General features: G+C 43.4%; 1 protein-coding gene and 1 long non-coding RNA gene across 4 annotated transcripts in view; one reads left to right on the top strand and one right to left on the bottom strand.

Moving 5' to 3' along the window:
* Positions 1 to 21,979, top strand: part of LOC139774845 (uncharacterized) — a 35,179-nt gene that overhangs the window by 1,500 nt on the left and 11,700 nt on the right. Inside the window, exons 1-3 of one of the 3 annotated variants that reach the window (XM_071710339.1) lie at positions 758 to 1,049; positions 1,968 to 2,144; positions 5,764 to 7,123. In XM_071710339.1, the coding sequence (XP_071566440.1) occupies positions 5,839 to 7,123 (1,285 nt within the window). In that variant the 5' untranslated portion in view covers positions 758 to 1,049; positions 1,968 to 2,144; positions 5,764 to 5,838. Of the gene's footprint in view, positions 1 to 757; positions 1,050 to 1,967; positions 2,145 to 5,763; positions 7,124 to 21,979 lie in introns of those variants that run through there. The other 2 variants (XM_071710338.1, XM_071710341.1) reach the window with 2 other exon arrangements.
* On the bottom strand, positions 10,070 to 14,411 carry LOC139774847 (uncharacterized). The gene is made up of 3 exons (XR_011718685.1): positions 13,629 to 14,411; positions 12,102 to 12,363; positions 10,070 to 11,661 (listed from the first exon to the last, which is right to left on the bottom strand). It is a non-coding gene; the product is annotated as an uncharacterized lncRNA (long non-coding RNA).

Here is a 21,979-nt window from a genome sequence, read left to right as displayed (position 1 = left end):
TGAAACACAGCGACCGATTTTGCATAATCGGAAGATTCAGTAGAAACGGTCGAAGCGGTCAGACCGCGCGCGCGCGGAGCGCTTAGATAGGAATTCGAAAGTCTCGATGTGATTTCCAAATCAATCATCGATCCGCGGATTCACCGCGGATCTCTCACGATCGATGTAACAATCTGCTCGCGCTCCGTTATGCGGGGAGGGGAAAAAAGCTACGCAACAAATTAGTGGTTGAGGACGAGATTACAGGCGAGGTAAAAAGCGTGCGGACTTGTAAATCAGCCCGTTTGTTACTCACGGAAGTCGGACTGTGTGGCGGCTTCCGAAGCGTATAGAGCAGGCCCGCGCGAGGTGCGCGCACAGTAATGTACAGCGTAGATGCGATCAGAAATTTTAATTAAACCGTTATGATCGTTCTCGTTGTCGACGTGGAAACTGGAAAGTTACGCAATCGCGTAGCGCGCGGCTGACGATAATAATCAATTCGTTTGCAAATCGCGAAATTCTGTCGCGAAAACGTTTTTCCAGCGAGATGAATCACGCGGCGTTTTTTTTCTTTTACCTCACGAAAGATAAATTTTATACGACGTCTCTCTTTGACGTGAATTAATAATCGATAAATCAAGGTAAATTTGAAGAGGCTGGGATCACTTCTTTTTCAAGGAGGATCATCTCCTTGCGGTTTGCGTCTAGTGGCCTCTAAGTGGATAGCGGCGAGGATTGTTGTTGCACGCGGGCAAATTATGTTGACTCGATTACATCACTCTCCTGCAAGAAGCGGCTTCGCTAGCGGATCTTAGATGTCTGGGGGGACCAGAGTGCAGAGCGCGCTACACGACTTTCTGGCAGACGGATCGCTGTGCGTTGCACAGAATGCTGACGACGGGAACGGTTCTCATCCACTTACGCGGAATTGGATCACTCGCTGTCCGTTCGGAATAGCTATGATTCCGCAAGGAGAGAGGAAGTCGATCCGCTAAGTTTCACACGGAGATTGACGGAAATGCGATCCCCGCACATTATGCCCCGCGCCGACGTAATCAAAGTGCGACGTACGTACCGAGTGGAAGGGAATAACTCCGCGATTATTAGACACGGCGGTTAAATGTAGACATCTCGAGAAATTACTCTCTCTCGGTTAGGTGCACGAGGAATCGAGGAAAAACAGTTCGCAAGCAATCTCCTTCTTCTGAGCGAGCGCGCACGAATTTGCGCCGCGCATCCTTCCTCAAGGCAAATGAAAATATATTATTACACAGAAAAGAAAGAAGTATCAAATCAACACTGATATACTTGTATATACGCAAGAGCATATAATCTTGAAATGAGATTATATTGCGTTAAACGAAGAGAACTTGCTTGAATGAAGTCATTTATATAGTTAAACGAAGTTATAATTTAATTAAGTTTATATAGTTCAATTATGAAAAAAAAAGTTAAAATTCTTATAAGAAGATTACGTATATTCTTACGTATATGCAAGTATATCAGTGTTGGTTTGACACTTCTTTTTTTCCGTGTACCAACACTAGTAATAGACAATAAAAATCTCTTCTTTTTGAAAATAATATTCGGAAGATATACATACTGTGTTTTTTTTACATTATTTGTGTTTTTACATTTATCAGGAGATCGTTTCTCTTAATCGCATACGCATTCTTTCATTGTTCTTGAAGTTGGAGAACCTCGCGCGCCTTATATAGAGAGCGCGGCAAAACTGGGTCAACGTTTTGCGTTAATGCAACTGAATCTTATTTGAATTATCGACGTCGAGATAACTCTTCTAACATATTCACGGATCGGTCCACTTGTGTTAGACATGGTGGCGAGCAACGCTGCCGTCGGCCTACTCGATTAACAAAGAGCGGGCGAGAATGGGAGCAACGCTCCGCTGTACGCGTGGAAAGCCGTGAAATGACCCGCTCGTAATGGCGTTCTAATGGAAAAATGTATGAATTTTCTTGTTGCAGACCTAACGAGAGAGACCGGCCGCGAGACCGCGAGTACAGCGAGCAGGAGTTTCCCGTTATCGAATCTCGCGGTGCCGAGGAGCAAGAGGGGCGATTCTCGTCCATCCGACGAGATTTTGCGAATCTCACGGTTTCCTGGAGCCTCTCACGAGACGAATCGCACGATAAATAAAATAGGTAAATCCGAGTTAGTCACTCGCCTTGCCTCGTTCTTTCTCTTTCTCTCTTTCTTTCTTTCTATCGCGCGCGATAAACTCGCGAGCTGCCGGAAGTGTAAAAAGCGTTGACGTATGATGGACGATTTCGAATTTTGCTCGGCCGAGTCTCGTGTACGGGAAACGTTTCCTCCGTTACGTGCGTGCGAGGTTTACGCGTTTATTCCCTTCTTCGGTGCGAGCGAGACTGGCACAGCGTGACGGATTCGCGGATTTAGACGCATCGGCGGCAATGATGATTGTTCGGTCAGTTAAAGCGAACGGGATAAATGCCAATGCGGTTCGCAGATGGGAAATAAAATAAAATTTTGAATCGTACTTCTGTTCATTAGCGATTTTCGTCTTCGCTCAAGTTGCACGTATAACTTTCGGGTGAGAGTAGAACGTAAATCAACTTTGAAGGAAGAAAGCGAATTTTGAAAGGAATCTCTTTACGATTTTGTTGCTTTTTATTGCGTTGATTTTTATAACGTCATGTGAACTTGGAAGTTACTTATCCACATATCTACATTTTTAAATTTTAATAATTTAATTAGTTTTCTATTTATCAGTTGTATAATTTTTTTATAAACAAAAAAATCCGGTTAAGATTTTTAAACAGAGAGTTAGGAGAGAAATAAATCGATTGACATTTTAAGTAGAACGTACCGCGAATTTTATGAAAAACAAAAGAAATTTTAAATTCAAATTCTTTGAAGAGTTTTTCTTCCCTGTCATTATTTTACTTTAAGATTAAGCGATAAAAAGAACATGAGCTCATGTGAAATTAATCAGAATTACTGAACAATCGTGTCGTCGGTTAACAGACGGTTAGCCATTGAAAGAATAAATTCCTGAATGTAGGAAACGTCCTCGGGACCGTTTAAAATAAAACGATTGTGCCGGCGATATTAGGCTTGTCGCTACCAATTAATAAGGAATTCCAAACAAGCTCAACGGTATATTCAATCTCTGACTTACGAGGCACACTATCCCTAATTACGTCCGTTACCGTGAAACGTTTCGGAAAGTTTCGCGCTTTTGTTTTCTTCGTTAACTCGCGCGATTTATATAGAGCCTAATTATACCTAGCGGGACCGTGTGCTCGCGCCGGCGAGCTGCAACTATTTCATTATCATACGTAAGTATCGTGTCACGTAACAGGTATGCGAACCGGTAGATCTTATCATCTCCAATTAACTGTCCGTTAGATATTAACTTTTCATGCATTATTCACATTATTGACAATTGAAGCAAAGAATATATCGCAAGTCGCGGCAGGCTGGCTTAATTCATTTGTCGGGCCCGAAAGCTCACGTAGCGTAACAAAGACAAAACGTCCAGCCGTTACGTCATAAGGGATTATATCACGCGCGACGGTATCCACATGGTAATCGTCGATAATGGCGATGATCGATCTGTCTTGATCGCGGGAGGCATCGCGCGGGCACGGAGCTCCGTGCCCGCGCGATGCCGATCGCTCCCGCTGGCCATTTATGGCGGCTCGAGAGAAAGGAGAGAAAGAGAGAGACGTGGCTGTCAATCCTCGATCTTCGCGCGCGAGTACGATCGCACGATCGCGCCGGCCGCGATTAGAATGCAGCCGCGCGTTCGTCGCCTCGGACGGTCGCGCGCGGTGCGCGGACACCCACACGCGCGCGGAGAGACGAGAGACGAGCGTGAGGTGCGCGTTGCAAAATGTGCGACCGGGTGTCACTGCCCACATGCGTTGCGTCGCGTTGCGCGGCGTGACACCCACATGAAACGCAGCTACTGACACGGTCCTTCGGAGAGTCCGGAGCCGTGACACGCTCCCGTCGATTATAGACTCGGCGACTCGCTGTTTCTCCCGACGTGCGTTTCCCGACGAAACGTTAATGCCTATCTCGCCCGGCGAGACGGGACGGCGATTTTCAGCGTGGTCGGTGATATTCGAACGTCGCGGAACGACCTTGCGTGAGTCGTGCCGACGCGGACGTGGACGTCGAGACGCGCGCGGCGAGCGCGGCGGGTTTGCGGTAAAAGCCGCCCGGTGTTTTCTCATCGCCGTATAAGTCTGCCGCGAGGATCGAGCGGGCGTTGTGCAAAGTGAATTAACAAACGGGACTCAAAAATCGGACGGTCTCGCCAATCAAATTAACTCGCTGCCGTCGATACGTGTGAGAGTGCAACAGGTAGCAAGAATCAACCTTTCTCCCTTTTTTTCTTACCTTTTTCTCCGAAAAAGAATGTTTTGGAGACTGTTACGGCGTTTCGTGAAAATTTTTTAAGATTTTAACTAGAAATAAAAGAGCGTGGGCTCTTCCATAGCTTTGTACTGTTTAGAAAAAATAATGCAAATTGTGAAAGAAGAGAAGATCGTAAAGGGAAAAACGAGCTTGATAGATACTGAATAAATGTGTTGTTAATATTTCGTCCTCGGTACATTGTTAAATATTAAAGGATGAAATTTAAACCAATACTGGAGTTAGATAATATTTTGTTATTTTTAACTACGATGTGTGTTGAAATTTATTTTAACACAAAGCAGTATTATTTTAACTCCATTGATTTATTTAAATTAGGTAACATTGTTTAAATAATGGCATATCGAATAGGAAGAGTGGCGATCTAAAGGAATGGTAAAAAATGACTCGAATTGAGTATAATTTGACAATACAAATTTAACAGTGTAGTTTACCCGCCTTGAAACCGTTTACAATTATGTTGATTCGAAAGATGCAATTTGCAAAAGATCTCGGGTCGCACCCAATAAGGAGCGAATTAATGCGTTTTCGAGCTCGTTTCGCGAGCGGAAATTTTATTTTTTGCTTAAATAACTAGAATTATATCAACGTGTCCGGTCGGGCGTGAGCTTTGTTCCATAACGGCGTTAGAGTTTCACCGCTGTAATTTGCATAGATTATCGTTGACGTGCAAGCCATTACTAATTCCACGGTGGCAAGCTAAATCATTACGTATCGATCGGCGAACAGGGCTATCATTCAGCGAGCGGCGGGTCCGCGTTTCGAGAACGACAATCTGCTTTTATAGCTCTATTTGATCCTTCCGTTACCTACGCAATAATTAACAATCCTGCTGACGGAGATTTGATTTTAGTTGCCTCCGGCGTTATTATTACAATCTTAATAGCACATTTTATTAGCGCATTTCACGATTCAATGACGATCTCGAGCGACGTTATAGCCGAGTCTTTTGCCATAATCGTATCTTTTATGCGTCTCGAGACAGCGTTTATATCTGGCGGCGTACTGAATTCTCGTTTCGTCTTATCAACGTAGAATCAAATGGTACACATAATCTATACATTATTATAATGTATATGTCTCACCTTGATATCCTTGAACTTTTTATATTTTATCTTTGTATGTCCATTTCTATCAATGCAGATTAACATTAATTTTGGTTTACTTAATTTTTTTTTTAGTTGTAAGAATTCTTAGAACTTAATTCTTAAGAAGAGTAAAAAAAAGATAAAAAGTAAGGTTTAACCGAGTCAAAGTTAATCTACATTGGTAGAAATGGCCATTAGTTGTTCCGTTTTCTTTATGCGTTACACGATGTCAAATTTCGGTATACTCAATTAATACTCCATTTTTCAGATGAACAATAGCCTTCTGAATAATCTTCGGTCTTTTTGGTGACGAGAAGAACTGACTAAAATAGACGAGGAGAAGATGGTCTACCGGGGCAGTTTGCAGACGGACGAGCCCAGGGATGCACCGAGGCTGGTCCGGGTGTCTCCTCTGCGCAGCAGCAGGTCCGGCAATCCCGGGTCAAACTCGCGGGCCGTCACGTCCGCCAGGGGCCCGATTCACCACAATTCACTCGCGACGTCGATCGACGCCAATCGGGCGCGGCTGATCGAGGAGAGGCGATTGGGACGCGAGCGGGATATCGAGTCGGTCGAGAAGGTAATCATGAGGACCACCGGCATGAAAATCGGCGCGCCCAAGCTGCGCAACATCAGTCAGATCCGCGAGACTGTCTTCCTGGATCGGTCGCTGACGCCGATCGACAAGATCGGCAGGTCAGACTCGAGGAATAATCGACCGCGCAGCGTCGCTACGAGTTACGAGGATGGCACGGCTAGGATACCGAGGACTCCTAACTCTCTCCTGGCGGACCTGAGGGACTTGGAGAGGCTGAGGAACACTCCGCCGACGCCGCGGAATCACAGAGGACCTTCGCAGAAGGCAGAATTAATGCTGACGATCTCGAGTAAGAGGAACGACGCGCCGACCTCGGCCAAGATCCGCTCGGATATCTTCAAAATCCAGCAGATGTTTCAATCGGCGGATCCATCGCCCAGGACGGTGTCCAGGAACGGCAACGACAAGCGGATCAGGAGCGATTCGGAGAAGGAGGAGAGGAAGCCCGGTGCGGAGATTAACAGGACTCGGTTGCTGGCGCAGAAGCTTCTGGAGGCGTCCAGGAGCAATCGGGAGTCGTTGAAGGATCGGTGTAACAATCCGAAGAACGTGTCCAACAAGATGTCGGGCAGGAACACGAACGGGAGAGCATTGGGTAAGATCCTTCAGGAGATTCCGGAGAGAGACCTGAGGGACAGGCAGAAGCAGAAGGAAGACGCGAGATCGGAGGATCAGCCGCGTCCTCCCGCTCGCAGGAGAAGAAATTCAAAAAATCGAGGCTGGAAGGACGCGGATTACTCTTCAGACGGGCGCCGCGGGTCGGAGGACCGAGGAGGTGTCCGCGATCCCGATCGCGGGGAGGACTCGTCGAACGGCGGAGCGAGCACGGAGGAGAATTCTAAGGCGAGTTCTAACCTGGACAGACCGGATATTCTGGACGGGCTGCTGAAGGAGTCCGACCGGCAGCTGGCGAACCTGAAGAGCGATCTCGGCGAGAAGGAACGCTCGCGTAGTCACTGGCGAGGATTCGTGCAATCCATGAGGCTGCACGACGTCGAGCTCCATTCCGACAGCGAGGACCAGCGCAAGGGTGAGTTCGAGCGAATCGGCTGTACATCTCGCGCGTGAGAAAAATATCTAATGAGTGGCAGATGACGATTGACGAAGGATAGAATAGATGGAATAATTTTCGAACAGATCGCTAACTTAATTAGTATCAATTTATAGCAGCACATGGTGGCGTTGGTGTTTAGAAATAAATTACACAAATTAATGACGACCGAAAATCTGAAATTCTTGTAAAGCTTTGCGTTTGTTTTAGATACACCCTGAGTTGTAAGTTACAAACAGCTAAAAATGCGAAGCGTTCTCAGCGAGTTAGTATTATTAATTTCTTTGAATTCAGTACGATTCATTTAGCTGCGAATAATCTCGGCTGAAAAAAATATAAAGCATCTTTAATAATTTATAATAAATTATAAAATAATATTTTAACAAATTTCTCTTTTCGCCAATCGCACGTCGTACGATTTGTCACAACAGCTTTATTAAAGAGGACATCGTGAGAGATGTTTACTGGTTCATTGGTATCGTCCCGCATTTCCTCGATCATGTCTTTATCTCACGTTCGACGATGCCTGTTGAAATTTTCAGGTTTACCGGTTTAATGCCCGCAGGCACGTTAAATGCTCGACGTCCGTTTGAAGGGGCGCGTTGTATAAGCCTGCAGATTCAATTAGCGACGTTTGTCGAGGTGTTTAAAATTACAGTACGACTGGCATGCCCATTGATCCCTCGGGGGGTGAAAAACCCCTATTTTTGGACGCTCCCTCACGCTCGCACGCTCGTTCGCGGTACTACCGCAGGTCAGGGTAGTGTGTCCCCAATGTAGAGTGTGCGTGTGCGTGTGAGTGTGTGTGTGTGTGTGTGTGTGTGTGTGTATGTCCCCTTGACATATGTTCCTACATATGGATTTAACCGGAGAAACAGACGCGCGGAAGTGCCTCTTCTCTCTGGTCCCGCAGTGAAAGTTCCGAGCGCTCTGATGACGGTCCCGATCTTTTCGAGCATTCAATTGTATATAGGATGCTGGAGAGCCGTACTTATGCAAATGGCGATATAAGATCGAACCCTGTGCCCCTCGAGCATGAGATTTACGAGCCGAAATAACATTGCATTTATTTACTCATTTATTTCCGCATGAATAATTTCACCTTTCTTTATCCGTGATCTTTTTTAGCTTAGGAATCTCGAGAGAAGAGATATAGGACTAATTTGTTTTAAATTCATGATAAAAATCTTGCTGCTATTTTAAAATAACGAAATTAATTGGATAAGCTGATAACCGGCTGAAAGTTAAGCCCTGCCTTAAATTGTCCGATTAGATTAGATTAGAAATTAGTGTGACCTGCGGTCTGCGGTTCGGTAAATGCTGAAAGTGTCGGTGTGTTCTCACGGGTATGGCTTCCTGGAAATTTTCTGGTTCTCCGTGTGTGAATGCGTGTTTAAAGCGAGCGGAATGGCATCGCCGTCACCTTCAGTTGCGCGCAACGTGTAAGAAGGTACTCCGGGGTCTCCGGGCGTACCTTGCACCGCTCTTTTATCCTAGCTAAGCATTCTTATCTCTGCGACTTATCATCTTACATGTAGACTCTACACTATATCTCTGCTTGCGTACATGTCCGCCCGATGACTCAAGAATGTTGATACGCGCAGTAATTCTCGAATAAGACAGCTGCATTTGTGTCGCGAACATGCGGACTATACGGATTATAATAAAACAAAAAGAACCTAGAAGCTAAAAATTGAAAATTAACCATTGAACCTCTAAACTTTCTTCTTAAAAGACTAATTTTAGGAAGAAGTAGAAGGGAGGAGAATCGTTTCTTTCAAAGCTTCGATGAAACGGAGTTTTCCTTAGAAAATATTAAAATTAAATTTTTTTTGTTACATTAGTATAATCGCAAATCACACGAGCGCATAAAATACTCACCATCCGTGCGAATTAAATTCCTTTTTTCTTCGCGGTCGCGTCGCGATGAAACGTTGCGCTCGCAAAATAGATATCGTCACATTACGCTGACCGTACATAATCTTCGTGCAATGCGAAGCCGACGTTCTCTCTCTTTCTCTCTCTCTTCAGGGAAGGTTCGTAAAGCAGGCGTCTCGGGAAAAATTCCTGAATCAAAGGATCTCGGGTCGTCGGTGGCCGCGAAGGGGTTAATCCTTTCGCGTCGCGGTGAAATACCGCGTTTACATTTGAACTATGCACCCATCGCCGGCTTGGCTGCCACGCTCGAATACCTGGCCGTTCGCGTAATACCGCGCTTTCGTCCCGAAAGCCAGAAGAGGGGCAGGTTTTCTCCCTCGCGTCCGGCATTCTCGCATTCTCACGGCGCCGCGAAAGTTTTCATATGTAAAACGGAGGAGAGAGAGAACGCGCGGCGGCGCGCAATTAACGGTATGATGACATGCAAACATTTTTTAGCGATTGCCTCAGCGAGACTTGCCATTCTATTGCATAAACATCGGAAAGTGCGAATAACTATTGAGATCAAAAGTTAAATTAAGATATTCTTTGCGAGACAGATTAAACAATTTTTTTAAACTAAACACGTGCAAAGTCGGCATTTTCTCTTAACTCTTTCGCTTTTAGAGAAAACTTTGTTAGACGAGAAGCGTGATTAATTTTTCGTTTATTATAATTGTTCGAAAAGTCTCGGTGCCTTGATAATGCTATTGAGAAAAACTCAATTATCTAGTTAACTGTTATAAAATCTAATAATTAAAAATTATGCATAATAAAGCCTGCAGTTTATCGTTTAATGATTGGAAATTTTTTTTTGCAATTTTTGAGTTTGTTTTATTTTAATCTTTAGCTTCCATTTTTCTATAGAAACTTAATTAGACAGCAGCTATTCGCGACTAAATTAATTATTTGGGAAACGGGGGTCATCAACTTGACATTAATTAACTTATGGCAATTAAATTATCCGGGAAGGCAAAGGGCAAACGGATATCTCACAATGTGATCGCTTCTTCGTCGATTTTATTAGCAAAAAAAGTATCTTTCATGTCAATCTCGGCGCAAACATAAATTATTGCGAGGCAAACAAGCGGCTCTTTACGCACTTTACACGCCCATCATTTTTTACAACACACCTAATATCGCGCTAATCTCGTGTAAGCCTCCCAGTCGGGCGAAGGTGATAGAACCGATCCCGGCGATCGTGAGAGCGCGGAAAGGTCGCGTATAACAAATTCTAGGCACAATGGGAAGCATCGACGACAACCGCGATCGATATCGTCGTGCGATGCATCGTATCCGAATTCCTTTTCGCACGCGTGCACGCACGCACGAACGCACGCACGAGTTTCCCTTATACAGGGTGCTCTAGAACCCTTGACCTGAATTTCGAATCAACGAGAAGTGTGAAGCCGATTTTTTTCTTGACAAAGATTTTGCCAAAAGTTTTATCATTCATAGCGAGTAGAATATTTCAGTGATTAAACTTTAATTAAATTTTTTGATGAAACAGAGTTTACATAAATTTGAATGGACACCTAGATTTTTTCACTTTTAAAGAAAACTTTGTTAGACGAGAAGCGTGATTAATTTTTCGTTTATTATAATCGTTTGAAATGTCTTGATGCCTTGACAATGCTATTAAGAAAAACTCTTAATTTATCAAGTTAATTAACTGTTATTAAATCTAATATTAAAAATTGTGTGTAAGAAGCCTGTAGTTGATCGTTTAATGATTAGCAATTTGTCTTAGCAACCTTTGAGTTCTTTTTATTTTAATCTTTAGCTTTTCTATTTTTCTATAAAATTAAAATTTAAAGTACGACCTTGATGAGATAAATTTAGCTTTCAGGAAATGCATTTATATACCATTTATGTACTTTTTCGGATTTTAGCATATTACGAAATCCCAATTTCCGTTCGGCCAAGAAAAAAATTGACTCCAAAATTCCTTCCGCCGAAATCCGCCGCGTTGGAGGACCGACACCCCATATAGGCCCCGGCGGCCCTTGCCCTTGAGTCTACGCCCTAATATTGATCCGAGCATCCCCACCACAGTGGGTCACATCGGTACGGTCCCCCCTTTTCCTCCGTCCCCGTCGTTGGGGGCCGTTGGTCGTCCATACATCGGTTCTGATGCGCTACATCGCCAGTGTAAACGTGACTGTCAAACCGTTAACACTTTGCAGACCGATCGATCGATAGTGTCGTTGAACGCCGGTCTCCTCATTTTCCTCTTCCTCCTCCTCCCGCCCCTCCGCCCCGTCTTCAATTTCCTCCGCCACCTCCCGTCGCGATGCCGCCCTACGTCAAATATCTCAGTGCAGATGCGGCCACGCGGTAGGATACACGCGCTTCGTTGCCGGCGGACATGGTGCTTTGCGACGTCTGCGACAGCAAAGGTGAGGGTGGCTTCTTTTCTCTTTTCCTTAAGGGAGAGGGTGGTCCTCTAGGGCCGCGCGTGTATCCTCTCTAGAGCGAGAATACGTGACCGTCGTCATGGAGAGGAGATTCTCCCTCTTGGTCTTTAATTTTGGTGACCTTGGGAGTAGCTCCTCGGGGGTGAAGCGTTTAGAAATTGAAAATTTCCTTGGGGATGACCTCTGAAAATTCGGACGAGATTTGCGATGAGAAAAATAACAGTTAAGACTAACATTCTTAGTTATTAAAAGTGACGACTTGACTTATTTGACGATTCGTATTATTAATACCGGAACTTTATTTAGAAAAATAACATTTAGTATCTTTTTTGTAACTGGACTTATTTATGTCTATGATATTTTTTTCACAGAAATATCCTGAAGAGAAATATAGACCTTGGAAACTTTAGATTTTAATTGTAATCAATTAAAATAATTTTTATATACATTACATTTCACATAATTAACTAGGAATCGCGAAAATCCCAAATCTTATAAAGCATTCAAAATTCAATGATTTTGAAGTAAAAAGAAAAAAGTTCCACACACACACACACACACAAGATATTCACGGAGATAAATACGAACTTGCTTTTCGCGGTTATATTAATTAATGCGATTACCTCGAGGCACGCGTTATCGATCTTCCAATAAGGAAAATGTCCGCGTCGCCGATGAAAAGGTCACGGATTTCGCTTCGCGGAGAAATTCCGCGAGCGAAGGGAAAGTGTGTGACGCCGCGCCGGGGGTTAACAGGAAGTCGTGGGACCCTTGTTGCGAGCGCGGAATTTCCGCAGGGGAAAAGGGTCCACGAAGGGGCACGACGACGACGTACACGTAACCGAGATCGCGTGAGTAGGCAGCGACGTTGCGGACCCTTGACACCTGGGAAGGAAGGTGAGATTTTTTATGACCTTACGCAACGCCGCGAAGGTAATCTTGCGCGATGTGGCAGGGTGATTTTCGTGGCGTCACGTGGCGTCGAGAAACGAATCCACGAATATTTTATAGCTGATCAGACACACTTGGTCAGATGTTATATTAGCGTAATCCTGCCCCTCGCGTATAGAGGGTGACGCATGGGAAATAGTAACTTAACGCGTCAATGATAGAGTAAGGCTTTTAATAAAAATTATAAACGAGGTAGAGTTGGTGTATTTTAGTAGAAATGTGACAAGTACGAGAAGATTTGAATTCTATTCCAAAATATTATCAACTGTCCGTACAATAAAATACAAGATTTGAAAGCATTATTGAAAGTATAGAGCTGATCTTTCGTTTGCGAAGATTGTGACTAAACTAAGGCCATCGATCGTTCGTAGAATATTCAACAAAATTAATTAGATTTTGAAAATTTTGATGAAAGAGTCACATAAATAAAATGGACAGTTGAATTCTCTATTCGCTTTAAGGGTGATTAATCTTTCATTTATTATAATTTGAAATTTATGTTTTGATATCTTGACAGAGAAAAATCCTTGATTTATCAAATAAACTGTTACTAAATTTAATATTGAAGATTATGACCTGTACGTCAAGCGCATAGTTTATCATCCAATAACTACGTGTAATTTAAATTCTGAGGAAGTTGAAGTCTAAATATATTTGCCGGCTGGTATTTATTTTACGCGACGACGGGATAGAAGGTATAAGTCGCGATCGAGATGATTTATAATCTGCGTGATAAAGCCTTTCATGACCATTATACAAATCGATGCTGATTCGCTGTGCTGTTTGCCGAGCAATTTGTAAGCAGAATGCATAGCAAAGGTGAGAGAAATCTCGTGATGCTCGCGTGGTAAATGCCTGACATTTTCACCCCGCGGCGCATGAATAAATATGGGACCGAAAGTTTTTCTCGAAAGTGAACAACGCAATTCTGATTTGTCATCTTGAAAACACAGCCTGATTTCTCTTAAAATCTCGCGGACATCACAGTTAGCGATCACCATTAATTCGTATTTCTTTTTTTGCTTTCACTAGAATTCTAAGGCCAGTATTATCAGTTTACTTTTATCGATAAAAGCGCGCTTTTATTTCTGAAATGTTATAGTATAGGTATGTAACGTGAACTATAGCATCTCAGAAATAAAAGCGCGCTTATATCGATAAAAGTGAATTGAGAATAATGGGCCTAATTATACAATTACTTTGATCTTCGATTAAATTCTCCACAGACTCGAATTTTTCAACACAGAATATTCCGCTTAAACCTCGATTTTGAAAATTCTGGTGAAACAGAGTTTCACATAAATTCAACGGACAGTTAAATTCTTTATTCGCGGTTTCCAAAAATTTATTAGACGGAGGAGGGTGATTAATCTTTTGTTTATTACAATTTGAAATTTATGCTTTGGTATCCTGACAACATTAAGAGAAAACTCTACCGAGAGTCTTTTTCTGAAGAATCGGATGTCCCTGCGCGATCGACGATCCGAATGTCCCACGCTCTTTGGAGACGCCGCGCCGGTCGCGTTTAACGAGACTCCGGGAGTGTCACGATCGAGAACAATGCCGTTCGGCGGGCGGCGCAGCGAAAGTTTCTATTTACGGGTACACGGTGCAGGGACACGTCGCGCATACCGTGGACCGTATGATGACTGTACGCCGAGAAGAGTCGGATTAAAACGGCAGACTAAGCGGCTCGGGAGATTACGACGGCCCGCGGCCGGTCGGACTCGGCGTAAACAAGCCTTGTTATGCGCTTAATTACCGTCACTCCGGGACGCGCGCGCGCGCGAGTGTGCGTACGTGCGTATATTCGAGAGAATCTCCGTTCTGCCGTACCGGAGTACGCCAAATGCTCGAGTGTCTCTCATGCGCTCGGAATGCCGTACTCGGAAGTGGACATAATATTTACACCGCATTCATTTTCGGAGCCGGGCAGAGAAAACACTCGGCTCGCAGATGCGTATATACCATTTTGCTTCTTCTCTCCGCGTCTTATTTCCACTTTCAGGCTATCGCGGGGTTCATTGAGCCACCCGACCCTGCGCTGCGGCGCGCGAAACTCGGAGGTCAATCGGCGACTTTTGCTTCGACCGCGCGCCGTGATAACATCCCCGACACTCGCGCACCCCTGTTTATACTCAATAAGAGATAATGCCGGCGTTAATCGATATAATGCGGGCTTTGTGCGCGCCTTCGGCACCGTGTAAAATTATACGGAGGAATCCGCGATACGCGGCGCGTTCGTCATTTCCGCTCTCGTATTCGACGTGACCTATTTTATTTAACACGAAATATTCAACAACTTGAACAAGAGCGAAGAAAAATAAGACGCAAAAATCCTTTTATTAATTTATGTATAAACTTATTCTGTTTTATTCGCTTTGCTATTACGCAGCAAACGCTTCGACAAATAAATACGAAATAAATAAAGTAATATATGAAATGAGGTGTTTACCAGGCGATAAAACGATGATGATCGTAAGGAGGCATTTAGCGCAGTGTTGAGTAACAGAGGATGCCTGTCGTCGGACGGGTTTTACGCAGCGCGGACAGGCGCCTGCTTATCGCAAGTTTATATTCCGCGCGCGAAAGAATTCTTATCGAGGCGAATAGTTATACCATGCATCTCGGAGCGGGTAACATCCTCCTCGCTATTAAAATTTAATTGCAGGAACGGAGACGCTCGACGATTGCGCAAATAATGACGCGCGGCATTAACACTGACGATTTTAATCGTCGGAAATTAGAGGTTGCATAATCTTCTCGCGACATATCTTCCGGCAATTAAAAATTAGGGGGCGAGAGCATCTCCCCTTGAGGCTCCCTGCTGTCTCGCATGTGTGCCGCTGTAAATTACCGTTATTACTGCCGAGATGAAACGTGACGGGCGATCAACCTGATTATCGCACCTCAAATCAATGTACAATGTGCGTGCAATTAGCGTATCGCACGTACTTATTGCTCCAAATATTATTTCACTTTTGCCATTAAAAAATATTCTTTTTTTACATAAAAGGTATCTTTTATTTTTATATCCTTTATGTGTCTTCTGTGATAATTTCATGGGAAGAAAAAGAAAGCTGAAGCACCAAAAGTTTGCCTTTCGAATCGCGAGAATTACGGGTTCTCCGGAGCTTTACATCGCGGACTGCCAAATTATCGCGGTGGCAACCGGGCGATGTGATCCGATCGGCGGCGGTCAGGACGGATGGTACCGGGGGCACCAAATTATTACTTGCGCGGTTCCCGCGCGGCCTGCGCGCGACCGCGACATAATGGCGAGATTCCGGGAAGGCGCGGTGCATCGGACGGGGCATGGGGCATCCTCATGGGAAAGAGCGAAGGAGTGAGGGAGGGACCGAGCGTTGTCTTCGCTCGCGTCGCGGCCTGGCATCGTCGTGCGTGACAATTCGCCACGCTGCGCGCGATGACATTAGCCCTCGTGATGGAACCTCGGCGTTGTCGTGACGGTCGGTCACGCGATAGCGCCGGAGATGATAGTTCCCCCGGGTTAAACGACACGCCTCGAATCGAACCCACGGGGAGAAAGGCAGAAGTTTCGGATTACCTGACCACCCGGTTTAACCTCCGGAGACTGTGTTTTCTCGTCTGCCGCGGCATTATTACGGCGTTATACGGAACCGAAACGGTTTCTCTTCTTCTTCTTCTTCTTCTTCTTCTCTCTCTCTCTCTCTCTCTCTCTCTCTCTCTCTCTCTCTCTCTCTCTCTCTGGTTGCCCAAGGCAGGCAAGCCCGAGCGCTTTGATGAAGCCATCAGTTTCGACGAGCTTCTCCCGCGACTTGTTATGCGAAATCGCGTGGAACTTTAATTCTTCATGTCGTTGAATAACAGTGAAGTTTGAAAACTTAAGCGTTGATAATACGGGACTTCTTCTGATAATCTTTTGTTTAGTTAGGAATGGGATTAATTAATTTAGAAACATTGTTCTTTAGGTCGACGTAATTTAAACAAAGAGTGCTGTATGATACAGAGAATTTTTGTTTAATTACAGATTTATAATTAATTTTCTTAGCAGCTGATAGGTATTTAATTGGGGTAATTCCCAATACTCTAATTTGATTGCGTTTAATTTTATAATTAAATTGAAAAAACAGTTTCTGGAAAAGGGAACGACGATAATAAATAAATTGCGTCCAATTGGGTTTATGCATTTCGCCGGTTCTCAGGCCGCAGTGTTTATTTGCGCAGGAAGTTCGCGGTTTCTTTGAGCCATGTACTTGGGAGATACCTGGGAGATATTCGCGGTTAACGGAATGGAGCGGAAGCTCGAACGGTAGTTACCGGCTGATTGAAATTCGGCGTAAAGGATAGAACTTCCTGCCTGAATGATCAGTTTTCTTAGTCAGCGAACGTTGACACCATCGCTCAATTATAACGATTACATGACCATTTAAGTAACTCAGCATATAGCAGGCTGTGTTAATGGTTGAAGAAATATCGTCCTAATACTTTAGTGCCGACGTTTTTAAAATTCGCATTAAGCTTCTATAAGTTTCTATTTATCAATGTATTTTTGCACCACACACTCTAAATTCTAATAATTACATCAGTATTTATTAATTACTATACGAAGAAAATATTACAGTAAAAATTACAATAAAGTTATGTTGAAAGTTATGCTTTTATTAAAAAATATTGTGTAGGATATTTTATATTTTACAAAAGGATTACTACAATTGTTTGTAATATTTTAATGTGCAAGTTACAATAAATAACAATTTTTGTGAATTTTATATATCCCACTGTGTTGAAATTTTATGCTAAAGCTGGAAATGTATGACATTATTATTCATCGTGATAATTAAATTAATTGATAACCAATTTAACATTACTGATGCTAATCATCATCTTATTAGAAACCTGCAAGGAATTGATTGCGAAAATTGTCAATTCAACCAGAATTTTCGAAAACTCAGGAAATAAATATATATTTTACTGTAATCTATATTAGTATTAATATTTTTTTCGCACATTAACAGTGCAGCTGTCAGATATCATTATTTAACAATTTAATAATTTAAGTTTCGCGACAGTGACTTGTGACGCAGTAACAGGTACCTGAAAGCGTTAGTTTCAATAGAATGCCGCAACAATGGAGGACGATGCTGAACAACCGTCAAAAGTCATTCACGTCACGCTGTGCTCGCGCCCATAATTCGTGTACATATTGCTGAGTGCGTTCGCATTCTCTCACGTATCTCTCTCAGCGGAGAGTATATACCTGCCGGGATATAAAAGCCAACTCTGCGCTCTGAACGTAATTTATTTTCCGCGGTATAATACCGCGAATCCCTCAGTTTCCTCGTTCGTCATCCCGATCTTTTCTTTGTCCATTCATGGGGCGCGCATTTCTATGGGCTGGTGGAAATCGTACAAGCCGGTAGTTTCCATCTCTTTACGTTTCGACGAGTTTACCGACTCACACCGAGACCCCTCTAGGGCACACGTTTCATCTTTGCAGAATACTTACCTAGACGTCTTCCTGTTCGTTTCCATCGTCCTATCGTATTTAGTCGTTTACTTTAATCGTCTATTCATCCACTCTGTTTGTAATTCACTCCCGGATGCTTATCTCGCTTTTGCACAAGTGATTCTCGGTATAAATAAAGATTTCACGTTATTTTCTTTTATTTCCATCTTTAACTCCTCGGGTTGCAAAACGTTTGCGCAGTTGTTCTTCCACACTGAAAAAAAATTATTTGCAAAAAAAATAGATTTTCTTGAATTTAGTTTCCTTAATTCAAAGAAGTATTAGGTAGATTCGAGAAAATATTTTAAACTCAGAAAAATGTTTTTTTAAATCTATCCAACACTTTTTTAAATTGAGGAAACTAAATAAAGAAATCCATTTTTCTTGCAAATAATAAATTTTTTTTTCAGTGCAATACTTGAAAATCTCTTCGAATTCTGTTCAGAAAGGGGGCACGATTTGTAATTGTCGATTATCCGCAGAGACTGAACTCGCTTCCCTACAAGCAAAGCTCGTTTTTTTTTATCGGTGCATTTCTTGATTTGCAAATGTTGAAGACCGCAAATGACGGTAACGGTAATTCTTCAGGAACGGACGTTAGATATTTTTTTCTCGGACATAAACATATCGTGTGCGTGAGCGTCTGTGCGTGGCCTCGGGGCTGAACGAACGCGATATTACGCGGATACATGAAAACGATTTCGCCGATATTTCCAGCGGAAATGCGAAGCGTACGTTGCCTTACGACTACCATGCGCGGTTACGTCGGTCTCTATCGTTAAAGACACTCACGCCGGAAGAACAACCGGTTTGCCATTCGTCATTCCTTGCTGAACACGTTTTTAATGTAACGAAAATTAAAATACCTGCGACCCTGGTGAAAAAATCTCTCATAATGCACGGATTTTCTCAGAAATTCTACGAATTTCTCATATTTTAGATTTATTAAAAATTGTGAAAAAATGTCAAATTTCTCACATACCTACTTTCCGTAATATAATTAGATGAGGATTTTTGGAATATTCTAGTATCTGTATGAAAAACTCTGATAAATTGCACGGATTTTCTCATATTTATTCAGATTTCTACAAAGACGTGTATTGGAAAAATCTGAAATATTTGATTATTATTTTGTCCGACTTTTTCAGAAAAATGTTCCGATATAAAAAATCTGAAAAAGTCTGAAAATTTCCATTGAAATTCTGATTAATAATACGAAGAATTCTGAGGCATTTTTCCACCGGGGTTTTCAGTCGCAATGATCTAAATATCAAATTGAACCGTGCTAATGGAAGTGGCAAGTGTTCTACCGTGATTAATATCAATTTTCTACCGCTATTAATTTTTAAATGTACACTAAAACGAGGAAATCCGTAGGAAATCACGCGTTTGCAAAGACAAGCGATCGATCCAGTAATGGCGACAATATATATACATGCGGTCGCGTAACCGCGGTAGCAGCGACGGCGGCGACGACGCCGAGGTTGAGAACTCGCATAATTGGAGTCAACGATGCGTACCGTGCGGCCTCGGCCATTGTCTGTGCGTACAGTTACTCGATTATACCGCGGACACGTATACCGAACAATTCGCACCGTCGACAAAAGTGCGCCGCTGAAATGTCGCGGTGTCGCGGACAATAGGGTCGGCCGATGTGCGTCGCTAATATTACGCGACGAAAGTTATTGGAAGTAACGGCTGAAAAGATGACAATACCCTCCCGCTTCCCGCGACGACGCGACGGCAATAGAGGGAATTTGCATGAGAATGGAGTTTGTATAAGTCACCGCCAAGTTGCGCAAAGGAGCTCGCGCTGAAGAAGAAGGTTGAATTAAAAAAGGGATCGGTGGAAATTTATTTATAGAGTTTACGATTTTTCGGAGATTGAACATTCCATCTTATGGAAATTGACTCTCCCTTGTTATTTTAATTCTGTTTTCGTAAATAGAGCTTATCGATTCGTGATTATTTAACTTGCGTAGCGTTTCTGCGCGAAAGTCGTAAATATAATTTTGCCAGAACCTCTCCCGGTGTTCATTTTATTACTCCTAACTGCGAACCGCGAGATATTTGCTTCAACTAATTTAGATAATTGCGATATCAGTTTTTCTAAAACTATTTTACGACGCATATGTTCATCAACCTTGCTGATAATGCAACAGGCGGTTCGTCGTGCATTAGTTGGTTTATTAGCGATAACGATTTTGTCGACGTATGCCACATGGCTAAATAAATTGCATTTCACATTAGCACAAATTAAAAGTAAAAATTTAAAATAACGCAAATTAAATTAGCAAAAAAATATAACAAATTAATATGAAACAAAGTGCAACGAAAGAAAGATAGATAAAAAGTTGCATATCTATATAAAGATACATTTGAATAAATATTAAATACGACTCGTGATACAAACGCACGCTCGTTAAATCAGTGTCGCCGAGCTTTGTACGTCGCTAAATGCCTGCCAATTGCAGTTGAAACGTTATCGGGGTTACGGGGTGCGGCGGCGTGCCTCCTTCGGTCCCGAAGCGCGTTTTCATTGTTGCGCGCGCTGCATCCCGACGCACGCGATTCCCGCTGATTCAGCCGTTTCCTTCGCTCGTACGTCGCGACGCGACGAGCGGCGAACCTGCGCGCGACACGCGATACCATTATCAGCGACGCGGAGCAACGCACCGACGACGACTCCGACGCGTCATTGACCTTGCTCGAAATAAAAATACCGGCGCGGGCGGGCAGCCACGAGGGAGCGAATTATGCCGCGAACAGACGCGAAAGCTTGCGAGAGGGAGAAAGAGAGCTTCGTTACGTCGTCGTTGAGAGGTGACGCAACGCTGTCGTGACCGTGAGGGATGAATTTAAACCTGTCGAGACACGAACGTCGGAACGAGAAGTCTCTTGGACGTGAGCCATCTGTCCCCGTCATCTCGCTTTTGTAATAAAAAGAACACTATTAACATCATAATACCGGGAACTTGCTCCGACATTAACCGCGAACTCCGTCGGCTCTGTAATTATTTTATACCCCAACTAAATTGAAAGGAAATGGCACTGTAAGATAGAATTTGTAATTGTTATTTTCCACCGACTTTTGATGTGAAAAATTTAAATTAATACCGTGCCTGGCTATCTCTTAATACTCGCGAATTCTATTCTAAAATCATTGCATTCTTCTCACGATTGCAATTATCTCAATTGCATCCAAATTGATACCGAAGGATTTTTACATTCGTGGAATAAAATTAAAACAAAATCGAAGCAAAATTGCTGCCACAGATTTCAGTATTGTTCTTTCTTCACCTGAAGAGAAATGTTTCAATCTCTCTTTGGAGGAACTTCGATCTTCCAACTTTAATCCTTAAAGGCTACACCAAGTCTGACCGCTTGAGACTCTTCAAAAACTGATGTTTTTGGGCAATTTAATATTAATTATTGGCAACTTTTCTAATTCTATTATATTCTTCAATGTTTTCTACCCCTATTTCATATGTAATTCTTTAAGATTTGGTTGATTAGATCCAGCTTTATACGCGATCAAAGGTCCATATGCGAGTCCATATATGGACTACGTAGCCTTTAAAGGTTAATACCGAATTTGATGAGACAGTAATGAATCTGCCTTACAAACCAGCGTGACATTTCCTTCGCTTAAGATTTCGAAGGCTCGCGAGAGCGCAGGCCTTCTCCCGCCGCGTTTCTCATGCGTGCCTTTCTGGAATTGGTCGTGACCGAGCGGAGCTACTTATACGGTGTACCGTTTACGCATTCCTCTCGCGTTGGTCTACTATATACGCGCTGCAACTGTTGTACCCTACGGGGCCCCTTTTCCGTCCCGTTCCCGGCCCCCGTCACCGTGCCGCGCCGCGCGCGTGTCTCCGTCTTCCTTCCTTCTCTCGAGAGGGAAACGCTTCTTCGGGCTCCTTTTCTGCGCGCTGACGTGTACCAGAAGAATGCTCGGGTTCCCCGAGTGCCTGATCGCCGGCTCGTTCCTTTATGCACAAGTCGAACTAGAGCCGTCGTGAAACCGCGGATCGGATAATAACGTCGGTTTCACCACGA

Source organism: Temnothorax nylanderi, unplaced genomic scaffold, assembly GCF_030848795.1.
Source record: "Temnothorax nylanderi isolate EJ_2023f unplaced genomic scaffold, tnyl_v1.0 TNYL_tig0088_pilon, whole genome shotgun sequence".
NCBI lineage: Eukaryota > Metazoa > Arthropoda > Insecta > Hymenoptera > Formicidae > Temnothorax > Temnothorax nylanderi.
Note: the sequence above shows the minus strand (reverse complement) of the source record. Positions and strands in the feature narration are given on the sequence as shown.